Below are 16,065 nucleotides of genomic sequence, written 5' to 3'. Positions count from 1 at the left end.
ATATTAAGACGTAGCTTGGGGGTGGAGCTCCTATATGCAATTGATGAGCTCACACCGTAGGGCTGAAAGGTGGGCTGGCCAGATGGGAACATGGAATGTAGAATATGTTGCAGGGAGTCTGGGTCACTTGTTCAATAGGCATTTCACATTTCTCTCCTAATCGCTCAACTGCTCGATCCATATTAAATATTCGGTTTTTGTCTTCCTCTTCTGAACCGGTGTCAGGTAAACCATAGACAGCCAACCAAATAGGCTCCCATACCGTAGGCACCCTATCATCAAGACCATCCTGGCATTCATCGAGCTACTCAGAGCCCTTCCAAGGAATTGCATATCGTATTTCCAATCATCCAGAATGTGGAAACCCAGTCAACCCATGGGCGAGAATCATACGAGTCAAACTTACCAATCTTGCCCATCCTTCTGTTAACTCCTTGACCAACGGTCACCAGGGAAGAACACACGATGTCCGAAAGCATCTCTACTCGCTTCCGACAGCACCCAGAGCCACACCAGTGACAGCAGAAGCGACAACCCAGACCGACGACCAAGCGAGCGCGCCAGGCACCTCAGCGCCTTCAACGGTGAGTGCAGTCTGGAGGGTAGTGTTGATGCCAGTCATCGCCATGAGCAAAGCAGTCCTCTTCATCACCATCTTGGTTCGGTTGCTCCATCCCCAGAAGTTGTATCGCACCGTCTCCTTCAATGATGCCTCCACGGGATCGAAGTTTCCACTCTCGGGTACCTTGGGCTCCTCCTCAGCCTCGGCGGGTGCGAAGATGAACGAGGTGGCGGCGAATCCGAGCGGCAGAGTGACGGGCAGCAGGTGGAGGTAATAGACCTCGTGCGCGGCAGTGATAGAAGGCAGGTTGTTCAAGTACACGACCATGAATCGGGGCAGGTAGGTCGCATACGCCGAAAACAAGCTGATGGTGAAAATGGCACCAGATAGCAGGCTAGTCAGCACCGCGATGGGCTTGTCGGTAAGAAGCTCAGCGTTGTGCACTTTCGAGGGGTCGGCATGCACAGGCGACAGCGCGCGGAGAAGACGGAATGGGAGATACGTCGAAAGCGTTTCGACGCCGAGTGCAATGAGCAGCGCCTGGGCCGGTGTGTTGTAGAACGCCGACAGCAGGTAGAGCTAGAGAAGCTTGGGTCAGCGAGAAATACCATCAGGGGCTTGCGATTTCGGATTCTTACCGGAGGACCATGGGACAGCAAAGTCAACGATACCAGGTCGTTGCTATCGTACTCGCCATACCAGCCTAAAGCGAGTTCGAAACTGAGCCGCGCGGTGGTTAGCAATGCTGAGCTCCTAACACGAGATGTATGCCGAACGCGCGCGCTCGGCGCGCGATTGGCGTAGACTTACATTCTCCAGCCGGTAAGAAGCGCGACCTCGCTCCAGGAGTCTAGAACACGCGCATGCTGGGCCAATACGCCCTTGGTCCAAGGGTAGACGAGCGAATAGCCCACGGACGAGAAGGCGAGACTCAGGATGACCACCAGGGGAAACTGGAGAGCCTTGGGCAGCTTGGACTCGCGGCGCGTCGTCATCTCGGCCATCGGAGCCTGGACGGGGCTGTCAATTTTGGCGATGGTGTCAACAGTGGGCGAAGCCGGTGCCGATGATGAGGTTTCTGGCTCTGAAGCTGAAGGGTACTCCGCAGCGGCGGCGGCCATCTTGTTCTGTGCTTGTCGTCGCGTGCGCATGGTGGTGGGCTGGGGCTTGGATTCCTTGCTAAGGTACGGGCGGGATGCTGTTTTCCGATGGGGGGAAGTAGGAAAAGATGGGCGCTGTGATCAATCAAGCGAGATTGGCTGACTGGTTGGAGAAGTGAAGAAGACAAGGAAGGGTTAATTCTGGTGATCGTCAGATTTGCAAGCTCAGCATCGAGATGGAGATGCGGAAATTGTGGGGAGAAGAAGAGCAGTTCGCCAGTGTCGTTGGATGACGTCGAGCCAGAGATAGCTTAGCTTGGCTATTTTTTTTCTCTTCCTCCTCCCGCTTCCAGTGACAAGAGTCCCTCGTTCGTCAGTCGCCCGGTCGGTCGCTACGCCAACTAACCTAGCGGTTCTGATTGACCCAACCACTGCTAAAAATTGATTGCAAGGAAAAGGAAAGTCTTCAACCTCAGGCCCGCTGCCTCTCGATCTGCGATCGCCAACACTTACTACCAACACTAGAAGGTCGTCTATTGATGTGCACTCAGCCCTTCCATCCAGGGTGCCAGCTGCTTCCTTCATATATATTTCCATGGCCCCCCATCAATACCAACCCTTTGATTCTTTGATGTTGTTTGTTGCAAGGTCCAGCAAATTTTCTCCCTTTACCTGGTGTCCAAGACTATACCAAACCAACAACAAATACATCCATCCACCAATGCCTGGCACCTCTTTTTGGCGCCCTTCATCCAACCTTGTCTGTTTCTGCCTGCTGACTGACATCTGACAGTGCTGGATGCTCCAATCCAAGCCTGCTTTGAGTCCAGGAAAGTTCGGCTGCAGCCTTGAGTGGCGTAGATGAGCAAGTATGATGGCTCATCCAAACAACCCTATATCAACAGCCTCCAAGAGGTGCTGTACATACATACATAACCAGTGCCCTCAAGGTCCATTCGCATCTATGCCATGTCCCAACCTCTCTCCTACAATAAAGCTGGTGAACTGCGAACGACGATTTGCATAAAGTCCCCTATCCTCTTCCCAGTGGAACAAAGCATTAGAACATGGCATCCCGCCGTTGACTTCCATCGCAGGGCTTCTGGGCCTCACGTTTGTAGATACCGCAAGTATCCCATCCCTTTCTCCAACTATACACTGCCTGCATCTCTTTTTTCTGTTTTGCGACACCCGTTTCGCAACCTCAGCCCCTAGAAATCACTTCCGTTGCATTTCACGTGGTGCATGGAAGTCGGATGCTTTCATTTGACTTTATTGTTTGATACAGAGAACATTCGAGTTTGTCTTGGTCCTGGTATTAGACATTCTACTCTCTGCCTCGAGAGATCCTCCAAGGATCTGTTTAGGTCGAATATGTTATTCGGTGTTCACTCGACGCACCTCCCGATCCTCACTTTAACCTCGTGGAGTGTACCGCGAAGGGCCCTCCTCTCTTCGGTGCTGAGGTTCGGTGGCGGAGCGAACCACCACTTTTACAACATGTGGTGAATATACGTTTATGTGGTACACAAAGGAAACAACAAAAGCCATAATGGTGTCATGTCATCCCCACAGGAGTCAGCGTACTGCGCCGGTTTCTCCAGGGTGCTGCATGTGCAGGCTTTCCTTCTCTTATTCCTCCATGCGCCCGAAGACTCCCTCGTCGTCTTCCTCGCTGTTGCGAGCCCTGGAGCGACGGTCGTCTTCGTCATCCATGCTGCCGCCATCGCTGTCTTCCATCTTCACATCTTCGTCATGACGAGTGAAGCGGGATTCGCCACGCGTGAAGCTCTCGGGCATCTGCCGGGCCGAATAGCTGTTGGCGAATGGGGAAAAGCTGTCCAGGAAACTTGAGCTCGTGGTCGCCCGGTCGAGGTATTGGGCCGGCAACGGTGGCACGGGGGGAGCATCGCTGGGCAACCTGCTGTCCCGACCTCCATTGCTGTTGAAGCTGCAACTCAGCAGCTCCACGGCGGCAGCAAGGTCGCGGTCCTCTTGACCAGTGTTGTTCATACCCGAAGACGGAGGGCGACGGTCCGTGCTGCCCTGGCGGTTGTGTCCGAACCCGGATCCACTTGGGATACTTCCAGAGAGGAATCCATTCGAGGTGGTCGACTGGTAGGACCGCGCATACCCGCTGCCGCTGCTGTACCTCTTGGACAAGCTTCGGAACGGGTCGGCTTGGGGCGGGGGTGTGGTGTCGGCTGAGCTATGGCCGTCGTGTTGCTCGGAATAGCCAGAGGCGGTAGGGGATGCAGACCCGGCCTCGCTGCCAAAGTCCCTAGCCGAGTCGGGTGGGGTGGTCGCGTCCATGTCGTTGCCCATGACGGTGTTCATCTGCACGAGCACCGAGGCGGCCTCGAGAAGCTGGACTTGTTGGTGTTTGGAAATGAGAAGCTTCGATGTGTATGACCACTCGGGAGTGTGCTCCCACCTAGCCAGGGAAATTGTCAACACATTTGTCCATCAATCATAGTCCGGGACTCAGGGGAGGAGGGCATATCCGGTAGCGGGTCCTTGACCTCAACTTTCTGACACGACTCTAGCCGGCAACCGTAACAGGGGACTGCGGGGAGGAGAATACGGGCAAGAAAATGGGCACGAACAAATGCTTGGTCAGGCAACTGCTATGCTTGTATCCTTTGCCGCACTTTTCGCAGCGGAGGTCAGGGCGGCTGCTCTTCTTGCCATCTTTGGACAGTGGCTGGCCGTCACTAGCACGCCGAACCTTGCCCGCCTGCGATCCGTTTTCTCCGAGGTCCTCGCCCGACATATCGTTGGAGTCATCGTCGATGGCACTCTCTTGACCCTCGGGCTTTCCAGACATCATGAATTTGTGGGTGGGGAGGCTGCCGGGCGGAGACGGAAGGCTGCTGGGCATGGTCGACCGGACGAGGGCGGGCTTCGAGACGGTACCGCGGCGGGAGGAGTTGGAGTTAATGGGAAGAGCAGTCATCATGTCACCGGCCTCGCTGAGAGCGGCTGCTACTGCCGCCACGTTGGCTCCTGAGCTGGTCATGCTCTTGCGGCGTGTCACACGATGGGCAGCGTTGAAGGCACCGGAGAGGGCCGAGTGGGCGTGGGTGTGGGAGCCGTTGCGTGAGTGGGAGGGTAATCGGGTGTTGGCTAGAGGGTTCGTAGAGCCCGACGTCAGCGACTGACGGTGTTGGTTCAATGGCCTCGTTACTGTTGCTGTCGACATATCCTGTTGTGGCACACAAAGGTGATCAGCATCGGGTCACCTGTTCCGGGCAGGCCAGCTCCCCTTTGGATAAGTGGGATTGTGTATATATACCTTAGAGGAGGCCATTGCCGCGTAATAGGAGTAGTTATCACTTCAGATCGACAAGAGAAGTAGCATAGATACAGGACTTATGCGGTCGTTGTAGAGTGCGAGTGAGCAAAAGCAAAGAAGTAAGGTGAGCAAGCAAGAAGATCAACTTGTGGTGGTGAGATTCAAGGGCGAGGGTTGGGTGGATGCATTGGTTGGAGAGGGTGGTAGCAGCAAGTGGTCTGGTGCGAGTGCGGTTTGGATGATTGGACGTAGGTAAGTAAGGTATTGTTGTGTGTGTGTGTGGGTGGGAATGAAGGCAAGCCAGTAAGTCGAAGCCAAGAAGAAGTGGTGGAATAAAGCCAGGCCTAATTTGTCCTTTGCTGGATAGAAATAATTGTCGTAGTAATAATTTAATTATTTTTTTTTGTCGGAGAGGGAGAGAGGGAGACAAAGGTCAGGCTCGAGTGGTAAGTTAGTGGTGGTGGTAGTGGTGGTGGTGGTTGAAGGGCATGGACAAGTTCCAGGACCGGACTACGCCTTGGTAATAATGGTATGCCTTGGAAGCGTGGAATGGGAATGAGGGAGAGGGAGGTACTGAATGTGTACAAAGCGGCAGCTGCCATGCGCCGGGCTTTGGGCGCGCTTCTCAGAGTAGCGATAGTGCCCGTCTGTCCCTCCAACACACACACACGTATCGATGGGTGGTTGATTGATGTACATCCCTCCCGGTACATACGTACCTAACGTACATAATCAACCCATCGCTACCTGGATTACTTATTGTTATTACCCCAAAGCCCAATGCTGGCCCAGGCAGAGGGGAGAAGGGGGGAGGGGGGTGGGCAGGACGAGAGAGGGGGGGAAATCCACCCGACAGACGGACGTATCAGTCCATCACTGATCGGTACGCAACAAGCGCCGCCGTTGTCTGCAGTAATCAACTGTGAGCGAAAGAGAGCCCGTGTCTAGCCTGAGCTAACTACTACCTACCTGGACTAGGCAGGTAGGCTGCAAGTACCTTCCCCCCAGCACACATCTACCTACCTACACTGAAGTAGGCATGGCATGATTACTGTGTCTGTAGTAGGTCGGGGAAGAGGGGGGACTCAGAGGGAGGTAGGTTACTGAACACCTGAGCATGCGCAGCCCAGCAGACGCAGCAGCAGCAGCACAGTGTATGGAGCTAACTTCACCACTTCTATTTCCGTTTCTGAAGGGGGAAGGGAGAAGGGGGTGTGCGGTAAATGATTTGGTTGCGTGTCCTTAGCTATCCCATCCATACCTAGCCCAAACTTTCGGTCCGGGTTCAGTTGTTCAGTTCAGGTCCTCTGGCTGCCCCACCCTTTTCCACAGCCCTCTTTCAGACTCCACCGGACACTTGGAAGCTCGCTGGGCAGGTACTTTAATCTTGTCAGGATTATCTCAGCGCGAGCCCATACCGTAACTGTGCCTTGGAATTTGGAACTCATGTAAGATAGCTCTACGGTACGTGCTCAAAAAGGAGAAGGAGCGACAAAAGGGGAGTGAGTGCGGGAATGGTTCTGGAAGGAAATCGGGCCAGGTTGTATCTCGTGTCTTGGCTTGTGTGCATGTGCGTACTATATTTATATACTCGTATATATGCCTACATAAACGCATATGTAGTATAGTGCTGTGCTTACCTATGTCAAGCTGTTGGCATTGTGCGATAGGTAGGTAGGTACTACTATGCATCATTGCAGCGCGCGCTGGGACTCTTGGACCGGCGAAACCCCTCCAAGATTGAAACGGTTCGTTCACTGGACTCCAGGTAGCGGCACTGCTACCTCAGCATAGAATTACCGCTCGAGACGCCGAATGTTTTGCACCGGATAGGCAAGGAATGGCTCCCGGAAACAAAACATCGAGATAAGATAGGGTTTAACACGATATTTCAAATTTTATTTTTCCCAGGCTCATCCGTTTCGAATGATTTCAAGTTCCAAGGAGGTAAATAAATGTGGGCTCGAATGAGATCGTGATTCGATTCGACTTTCTCAGTGCTATGCATGGATAAGGTACAGCAGTGATCGAGACCATTCGATTCGATTGGCAGCCATGCTGTGCCTGGCTCACAATTACCAATTACATACTCGTAGACCTACCCACTGGATTCGGAACATTATTCCCAAGTGTTACACGTATGGCCGGCGTTATGATTGGAGGGTGCCCGGCGCTGTACAACAAGGGCAGGGCATTATCAAAGTCTCGCCCTTTTGACCTAATTAGTTGTTATTAATGCTCGCACACTCTGTCTGGGTTGGAGACAAGACCTCGAACTTGACCAGGAATGAACACTAAGCAATGCGTCGGCTGGCCGGGAAAGGACAAGCTTCCTTCGTCCACTTGACTACCTACCTACATACTTACGCATACACGTCGGCGATTCATATTACCGAGGCTGGCTTTCGTACGAGGCGGGACACGGGGAGAAGCTACATGCTAGACTGGTGAGTATATCTCTCCCTGTGCAGCAACTAGCTAGTCCTCCTGATGCATCATGTAAGTATTCCACTCCATGTCGTGATAGGCGAGAGAAAGTGCTCTTCCGCTTTTCGGGATGCCAGCTCACCTTTCTGCTCGCGGGCTTATGGATTCTGATTCACCTGTCTGTATCTCCCTTGAATCCTTGCTTTTAGCACTTTCTACATCAGCTCAGTGTCTCGCCTAATCGCGGTTAGCCCAGGTACGTGAGCAACCACGTAATGTCGGGCGCCATAAGCCAGAGACAATCCGTAGCGATGGCGATGCGATGCGAGCAATTGCTTAGCGATGCCACGCCTTCGCCTGGTGGCTATGATTGGTGGGCGCTTGAAATAGATAGAAGGTAGGGGGTCGGCTTAGGGGGCGGGCGGGGGTGAAGCGAATAAAGTAACTGGCCATGGAAGGATGGCCCCGCCCTCGAGAGATTCCGGGCACTGTTATTTGATAAGGGCAAGCAAGCAAGCTCAAGCTGCCCGGAACATCAGCCCTTTGTTTTAGCCATCTTCCCTGATCGGATATGTAGATAGCGCTTCCATTATATATTGGCTCTGCTCTTTCCATGTTTGATCTGCAGCGATAGTGTAAAGACGATTCCCTACTACTCCGGGGAACAACGCCTTATGATATGTAGATATGATATGGCCGTGGTGACGAGAGCTCCAAAAAGTTGTCCGCACGAGATTCCTCCTGTAACCGGCCCAAGTCAGAAACTCCGATCAAAAGTATCGATCGTGCTGCCATTCCAAGATTACACACGGCTACCAGTACAGTACATACAGGATTGGACTCAGAAACCGACCATGGAAACCCTGTCCATGCCACGGGTGACGCTGATCCTTACCATGCCAGTCAGCGACCTGGGACAACAACAACAAAAAAAAAGTTTCCAAGAATCAACTGCGCAAGATTCAACAACGCAAAATCAAAACGCTTGCGACTGGGACTTTCCTTCCATCGTCAACCAATTCCTACATACGCAACTTGTCGAGTTTCGCAACGCGCATATATATCTAGCCCCGTATCACAGCCTCCTCTCCGTGCTCGCAGATAGGTGGTTGCGCGCAATCTAGGACGGTACATCCGATTCGGGTCAAAAGATCACGACTAGGATAATGCGCACTAGGACTAGGATACTTGAATCTCAAGGAGGGGTAGTGCGGCTTTCAGATGCAACTTGAGGACTTGGGTGCAACGATATCTCTCCACATTTCGGAGGTCGAGTCGTTACGAGCTGTGGAGCGTCCCTCAGCAATCAGCTGGCAATTCCGGGGCCGAGCGAGCCATGGGACCTGAATGATCGCCGCTATCGTGACTGAGCTTCTTCCGAGCCCTGGTAATTTGGAAACATGGAACGGGACGAACGACTAATGAGCCCTCCCACGAGGGAGGGGCTTTTCATGTCATGGCTCAGGAAGATGTTTTGACGAGGTCAGAATAATGAATAAAGCTGACGCAGAACTGCCAGACCGGCGTCGATCGTCGCGAATATGCCTCGACAGCCAGCTCTCAACTCTGCAGGTGCAACAACGCGACCAGGGGGTGGGAAGTGATCAGCAAGCGGATTTGACTCTTTGGGACGCAGGTACTATTTAAACGTGGCCTCCCTCTCTCAAAGTGTCCGAACCTTTTTATCATGCATGGGGAACTAGACCCATGATCCATCCATACATACAGCCATCCCCTCCGATGCTATCAACACGGACAGACACTCTTTCCACTCATTGGCTGCTGGCCATCCCGGAAGCCATCAAACTGCTGCTGGTAATGCTCCAGTTTCCATATGTGCGAGCCATTGCTTCTGTCAGGAACCGCATACGAGCCCGTCTTCTTGAGACAAAAAGCAGCATACTCACGGTGCTCAAAAGTTCTTGGCTACGTCGGCACAATTCGCATCTGACGTTTGAGGAAAAGAAAGGAAGCAGAAAGAACGAAAAATGCCCAGAAACCAGGGCTGGTGAATCCAAAAGCAAAACTTCTTTCCTACTGGGCGACTACATAATCGATACATGATCTAAGAGGATGACAGCTAGTGTGGTAAGTAAACTGAATACGGACAAGGTGATGTACGGCTTTCACACCACCCAGAAGTTCCAACATTGGCACCCATCTCTCTACCCAGTAGTCGGTCATGGGGCTTTTCCATAATTTTCGCGATTGGCTTGCTGTCCAGGAGGGGGATGGATTCTAGGCCTCGGGTAGTAGTAGGGTTGGAAAGCTGCCCACGGGGTTGGCGGCGGCGCTCAACTTCTATCGAGTAATAATTACCCTCATCGGCCTTGCGCTAAGCATCCGTTTTTCTGGCCCGTTGGGGAGGAGACTTGAAAACTTTATTGTATCCTGCGCTGAGAGGTCATGACTTGCCTCTCTTTTCTGTCCCGTACTGGCCCCAGTAATAGCAGTGTTCAATATGGGAGTTGTCACAGTAGAAAGAGACAATGCAGCAGGTTGGCAATTTTACAGCGCTGCATCAGAAATGGAACATGCCCTAAAACTAAGACCGCCGTTCGCTGCCACATTGTTGACAGTCGGGTGATCCCGCAGCCTAGGTGCTGATCAGATACCTGTGTGAGTATAGCATGCACATGTAGCTCAACACTACAGATTCTATAGACACCACAGGACTATTCAATCGTGAAAATGGATTACATTGACAATATTCGGACTCAAGTTACATACAAATTGCCATGAAACAGACACGCAATACAATACGTAAAACGTTGGGCAATAGCAGGCCGCCGTGGCTATACTGACGAAGTTGCGCCGTTTCAGTTGTATACTTGTTGGAAATTTTTCCCAATGGCGCTTGCAGCCCAAATTCCAAGATCGCGATCGTAGATCAGGTTTATTGTGGGCTGTGTGGTGAATGGGACCACAAGAATTACCGTTAGTGACGGTAGGGAGGCTAATAAGCAGAAGGTGAAGTCCGTCAGTAGTCATAAGATCAGTTCAGGTCATCAGTCGAGGCTGGCCAGACTTGGATCAAGTGACACACACTCTCGCAACTCTCTCCACCGAGCCTGGAACCTGCACAGTACGTATGTACGTGCGGGAAACACCAAACACTCCCACCTCCTACCGTAATTATTCTTGGCAACAAGCAAGTGCTGCATCTCTGGCTTGCCTGCCCAGAAATCAGCCAGACAGGTACATCATACATCCATCCATCAGTAAAATGTACATCTCATCACTCGTTGAGCCGGCTGCTTGCTGCTTTCCAATGCTGCTCTTTGCTGCTCCGCTGCTTGATTCACACCCCAAATTGACCGACACAGCCGGATTGTCACTAAAACCTTCCCGTCCTGATAGTTGACAGCCTGTCACATCTCCACCACGGTCTGTCTCATTGGCATCTCGGACAATATATTTTTCTGGACTTGGTAGTCTCGCAGTTCCCCCAGCTTGCCAGCCAGCCATATTACCAGCCTATCTGTACAAGTACCCCTTCCGTCCGTCGCGCAGAACGGTCGCATGTGTACAGTACTGTGTGTGCGGGTTAATATAACACTTTACCCAAGTGAGCTTTGTTCGGGTTCCTGGCAGCGAGCGAACGAACACTTGACGCCCCGAAATAGTCAAAGGATCAGCGTTGGCCCTATGTTGCTACCCGCTCGATCCAATCCGTTCTATCGTTCGTCAATATCCGGGCGCAAGCAACCATTAGCCTAACCAAAGGGTCGGGAAAAGCAAGCCTACTGTACCTATGAAACGCACACCTCGGTATGTTATTTAGTTCTGTACCTGCTTTTTTGCCCACCACCTTTTCCGATATGTAGTGCAAGGTGTAGTATGTAGAGTGAAGGTAAGATCTATTGAAGTAGATGACTGCGTGGCATGCTGATGGAAGTGGCGGTGGTGGTGGTGGTGATGATGACGATGATGATGTTGTTGTTAGCGGTGATACGCTGACTGCTTCACGCAGGTCAAAGATCTGACTGACTGACTGGTGGTCTTGGCCCGCCACCATCGCGAGTCGTCTCTTTTGGCTGCTTTTCCAGTGCGACAATAGATCTTCCCAACATACATTCCTACCACAGATCTCTATCTTTCTGTGTGTGTCGGGGCCTTTGTTGGGAATGGCTGACCTGGCCATCGGGCCCTTCGGAGAGTTCACGTCGTTCGAGATGCTGCAGGTACACACCAAAAGTCGGACGACGGACCCCTACTCGCTCTCCCACCATCGCGAGATTACCATGCGCTGTACGCTATTGAATGGGAAAGTTGCGCGACTCCCATGTGAGAAATCCCACACACACAGACACACGCACACACGACATTTCTTTTCTCAAGGAGCCCACTACGCTATATGCTTTGCTCGATCCGAACTCGATCATCTTTACCGTCTATCCCGAGATCTGCTTGACCCCTAACCTAGTGGCTAGGCCAGCAGTCTACTACTACTAAGATCTTACAAGTGCTGATGAATACATAGTGAAGTGAGTGAACAACGCTGCAATGCTGCAGCCAACACTACGAACTACGCATAAGAGCGTTCATGCATTAGTGAATAGCTTCTTATGCTCTCTGCTCCATTTACTCCGCTCCCGTCAATTCCAATACGGAATTTCGAATTTGTCTAAATACGATGGCTGGTATTGAGAGCTTCAATCGAAAGTGTGACTCACGACCATCTTCACCGTTATTTGCGAGGTGGATCTTGGCCAAAGTAGGCCCCAAAACCAATTTCCCCTCAATGACGTCGCTCTTCCAACAGATAACGGCCAAAAAAAAAAAAAAAAAAAAAAGTTAAGCAACCAGTCATTATTTCGGTCTTCTTGGTCGCACGCTGAGCGGCGCTGTCCGAAGAATTACTTGCTTGCTGGAATAGCGCGGGAGACTATTTTCCCCCTCCTGTTAGCAAGGTCAACCTTGCCTCTTCCGTCGGGATCAACAGGTACAAACATTTCAGTTACGTTTCCCGCATCCAAAAATTATTATTATGACTATCGTCGTCGTCGTCCTTCTTTCGTGGCTCCTTAGGCCCCCCGGTGTCATCATCACGCCTGACGAATTATTGAAATGTGTTGCAGATAGCCCCATCCGCCCATCCGCACCCACAGTCGAAAGAGGGTCCCTTACCAAAATATCCCCCTTGGACGCGGCCGCGTATAGTGACAACCCGTACCCGATGCCTGCCACGCGTGCGAAGCCAATTCCCATCCGGACCCATACATCCACGGCATGAACGCTGTTTCGAATTGGACGATGGCTTCCATGAGTTCCATTCAGGGGGGCAGCTCCAGCACTAAGAATAAAATGTACCTGACCCGAACCAAACGAAGGGGGCTGGATGGTGGAAATCAAGCAGTCAATAGTTCATGAATGCTTGGAACCATTAACCATCCATTATTAGCAGCCCATGGCCACGATGTTTTGTGCAGCTGCAGCAGCAACATTGGCTGCCCCGCACACCGCCCACGCCTGTAACGCAAGTCAGGAACCGAGCTGACTGCTCAAGCCTTTGATTGAAACAACCTAATAAATCCAGAAGTGCAACCTTGGTGCTTGGAAAAATGCCACCTCATACATGATACTTTTATTACAGTCCCGTGGGCTGCTTGCGTTGATGTTTCGTAGTGTTATGTAATGCACAAACTCGCTCAACCACACAACCCACCCCTGCACACTGCCTACTGTACATTAGGAAACGAAACCACGGGCGAGCAGATTATATGTACATACATACATTATTTCCCCAACTGCCGAAGAAATCCCTACCCACCCATGAGCACACCACCTACCCACAAACATCCCACAATCTTCCGCCTCGGGACAGGTCCGCGCCCAACCGTTTGCGATACGTTCGTTTCCACATCCCCTTCTTTTCCGGGTGCAGTAGTCTGTCTGGTTACATACCGCTGAATAGGAGGCGGCCGAGGCCCTACGCCCAGAACCCAATCCAATCCAATCGTCCATCCGAAGCGGAGCGTGTACCTCCATAGTACGGATTGAAGAAATACGATACAGTACAAAATACGAGGGTAGAGGCAGACGGAGGGAAATAAAGGGGAAGAAGAAGAAGGAAGGAAGGAAAGGAAAGGAGAGTGTGAGAGGGGCGCCCCCCAAAAAGAAGAACAAAAAGAACAAAAGAAAGGGGCCACCTACCCTTACTGTAAGGCTACTCCGCCAAGCCAAGCGCAACCAGGAAAGAAAATGGACGCCTACAAACGTGCCGGCCGAGGCGGCGCCGGCAACTACTACAGCCCCCAGCAGATCGAGGAGGCGACCAGCAAGGGGAACAAGGGGGGACCAGAGCAGCAGGAGGACCTCGAAGCCCAAAACCCCGCTGTCGACGTCGACCCGCCTCCCTCCGATCCCGCCGCCGCCGCGGTTTCTGCTCCTCCCCCCTCCTCCGCCGGTGGATATGCGCGATCGGGCCGAGGCGGCGCCGGGAACTTCGTCACCAACGCCGAGGCCGCCGACGCCGAGCACCACCAAGCCCAAGCCGCGATGGCCTCTTCGCGAGCGGCCTCCTACGCCAACGCCCACGCGCCCTCGCCGTCCCATCAGCATCAGCAGCAGCAGCAGCAGCAGTTAAGGTACTCGGGCCGCGGCGGGGCGGGCAACTGGACCTCGGACCCGGCCCAGGTAGAGTACGACGAGGAGAACCGGCGGAAGCGCCAGGCCGCGCTCGACGCCAAGGTGTTCGACGAGGTGAACACGGTCCTCGCGGAGCCCAAGAAGGCCTACCAGCTCCATCCGGCGGGCCACATCGGGCGGGGCCGGGTCGGGGTGGCAGGCCAAGGGGGCGGGGGTGATGTGGATGGCACAGATATATGAGCATATATATATAAAAGAAACCTTTAACTTTACCTTACCTAACCCAGGTAGTCAGAGAAATAGACAGACAGACAGACCTTCATGGCATGACTTTGAACGGCGTTTAGGGGGGGCAGAGGGAATGGGGATGGGGGACCAAAGGGAAAGGGGTTGACTATGCCGCGCAGCCATGGTCCTCTGCAAACACATACGCATACAGATATATACAAGCACTGCTCAGAGCAATACATGGGATTGGGGAAATCATATATACGGGGCGTTTTTGACCAATAAGGCTACCTAGCAGGCATAGATTTAGTCCGATCAGGTTGATTTGGAAGGAAGACTTGAGAAACTTAGAGTACGAGGCAGGTCCTTTTTACCATATAAGTAGAGCATTCATTCATTGTGTTTATAGACCAAAGATACCCCTTTTCCATTGTACTTTTCTGGTGGTTCATTTCTGGGCAAAACGTGGGAGTCATATACTTGCATTTAGGTTATATAACCCATATCACTGGCGTTGCTCCTGTGCTATAAGATCTTCACGTCCGCCGGATGAGTTTCGCATCTGCAAGGAGTGCCACGGGTATCGCTAATACGATCTGGGAGAGGCGAGCACTCAGCGACCCTAACACCACAAGCATTTGCCCCGATGCGTGGTTACTGGATTGAGCTCGCCATCTCACACCAAATATTCCCAAGTATGATTTCACCATGAAGGACACTAACGGAATTGAGCATGTTTTTCGCTCAACATGGAGTATCATCGCAGGGAAATCAATCGTCCATGAATTTTGGTTCCAGCAGGGAAGCCCACCAACGCCTTGACACATGCCCGGGAAGATACGAAAGCAGCAATCGCAGTAAACGCCATGGTGAATAATACCGTTATTCTTGGCAGCCAGTCCTCCACATTTCTGTGCAAAGTCATAAGCACCCCCGGTTTCTTTGGCCAATAACACCCGGTCCAGCACAAACGCTCTATTCGGAATCGATGTCCATGTCGTTGTCCGGAGCCTCCTCCTCCACTCCACCGTCGATGCGAACCTTCTGGCGAATCTTCTCCTTGCCGAAGGGCTTGTTGGTCTTGACGGGCAACACGTTCTCCTCTTCGAGTCGGTTGATCTCTTCTTGGGCCAGACCCTGTTCGATAGCGAGGCGACGCTTCTCGCTGCCGCGCATGCGGGGCAGCAGGTGGGAGTGCGTCTGAACGAGCTTGCGGTCCCGTGCCAACTCTCTCTCGCGCTTGCCGGCCATACGCTTCTTGTAGAATACCCTCTCGCGCTTGCTGCGAATCTCGTTGATGCGGGACATGGCCTGCATCGTCTTCTGCCACAGGTCGCGGTTGTAGCGGACAGGTACGTTGCGGCGTGCGGCGAATCTGTAACAAAGAGGAGCCTGTCAGCAACGCGTCTTGATACAGAATGAGTCCACGGGGTTGGTGTTTTCTGAAACTTACTGAAGTGTAGAATCGACCGTCATCTCCTTGCCAGCAGCCTTGCGATACGCTTTAGTCCACTGAAGCTTGCGCGGGTTACGCTTCATCTTGAACTATTTTTGGTGTTTTTGTCAGCGATTTATACGAAAATCGTGAACCTCGTCGTCGCGGGTGGAATCAAGATGCATGTGCATTCCTTTCACTCAAGCACGCCAAGCCCAGCCATTCGAGGTGCCTTGCGGCCGCTGGTCTTATCGCGAACCGACTCTCCAGGTATATGCATCTTAATTCGACTCGCGCGAGCTGCGCCGGGGGATGTTCCTAACTTACGTTCTTATGGCACTGTAAGAAACGACTCAATTGTTAGCAAATGGACGCCTCTCTTAGGGAAGGGGCCAGTCAAGTTCGTAGCCATCTAGGGGGGGCTGAC

The 16,065-nt window shown here is 52.5% G+C and overlaps 4 protein-coding genes across 4 annotated transcripts; 1 reads left to right on the top strand and 3 right to left on the bottom strand.

The window, feature by feature from the left end:
* Positions 1 to 481: 481 nt before the first annotated feature.
* PG985_007381 (uncharacterized protein) lies at positions 482 to 1,713 on the bottom strand (the record flags this gene model as incomplete). The annotated part of the gene is made up of 3 exons (XM_066827150.1): positions 482 to 1,141; positions 1,201 to 1,315; positions 1,373 to 1,713. 3 exons carry the CDS (start codon positions 1,711 to 1,713, stop codon positions 482 to 484), a joined length of 1,116 nt encoding a protein of 371 aa, XP_066684825.1.
* Positions 1,714 to 3,294: 1,581 nt separating this feature from the next.
* PG985_007380 (tat pathway signal sequence) lies at positions 3,295 to 4,864 on the bottom strand (the record flags this gene model as incomplete). Its single annotated transcript, XM_066827149.1, has 2 exons — positions 3,295 to 4,096; positions 4,269 to 4,864. 2 exons carry the CDS (start codon positions 4,862 to 4,864, stop codon positions 3,295 to 3,297), a joined length of 1,398 nt encoding a protein of 465 aa, XP_066684824.1.
* Positions 4,865 to 13,588: 8,724 nt separating this feature from the next.
* On the top strand, positions 13,589 to 14,215 carry PG985_007379 (uncharacterized protein; the record flags this gene model as incomplete). Its single annotated transcript, XM_066827148.1, has 1 exon — positions 13,589 to 14,215. One exon carries the CDS (start codon positions 13,589 to 13,591, stop codon positions 14,213 to 14,215), a length of 627 nt encoding a protein of 208 aa, XP_066684823.1.
* A 963-nt stretch (positions 14,216 to 15,178) lies between these two features.
* On the bottom strand, positions 15,179 to 15,742 carry PG985_007378 (ribosomal protein L24e; the record flags this gene model as incomplete). The annotated part of the gene is made up of 2 exons (XM_066827147.1): positions 15,179 to 15,578; positions 15,657 to 15,742. 2 exons carry the CDS (start codon positions 15,740 to 15,742, stop codon positions 15,179 to 15,181), a joined length of 486 nt encoding a protein of 161 aa, XP_066684822.1.
* Between the last annotated feature and the right edge of the window lie 323 nt (positions 15,743 to 16,065).

The sequence above is a fragment of the Apiospora marii genome (assembly GCF_038362585.1).
Source record: "Apiospora marii strain CBS 49790 chromosome Unknown utg000004l_segment0_segment1, whole genome shotgun sequence".
Classification (NCBI taxonomy): domain Eukaryota; kingdom Fungi; phylum Ascomycota; class Sordariomycetes; order Amphisphaeriales; family Apiosporaceae; genus Apiospora; species Apiospora marii.
Note: the sequence above shows the minus strand (reverse complement) of the source record. Positions and strands in the feature narration are given on the sequence as shown.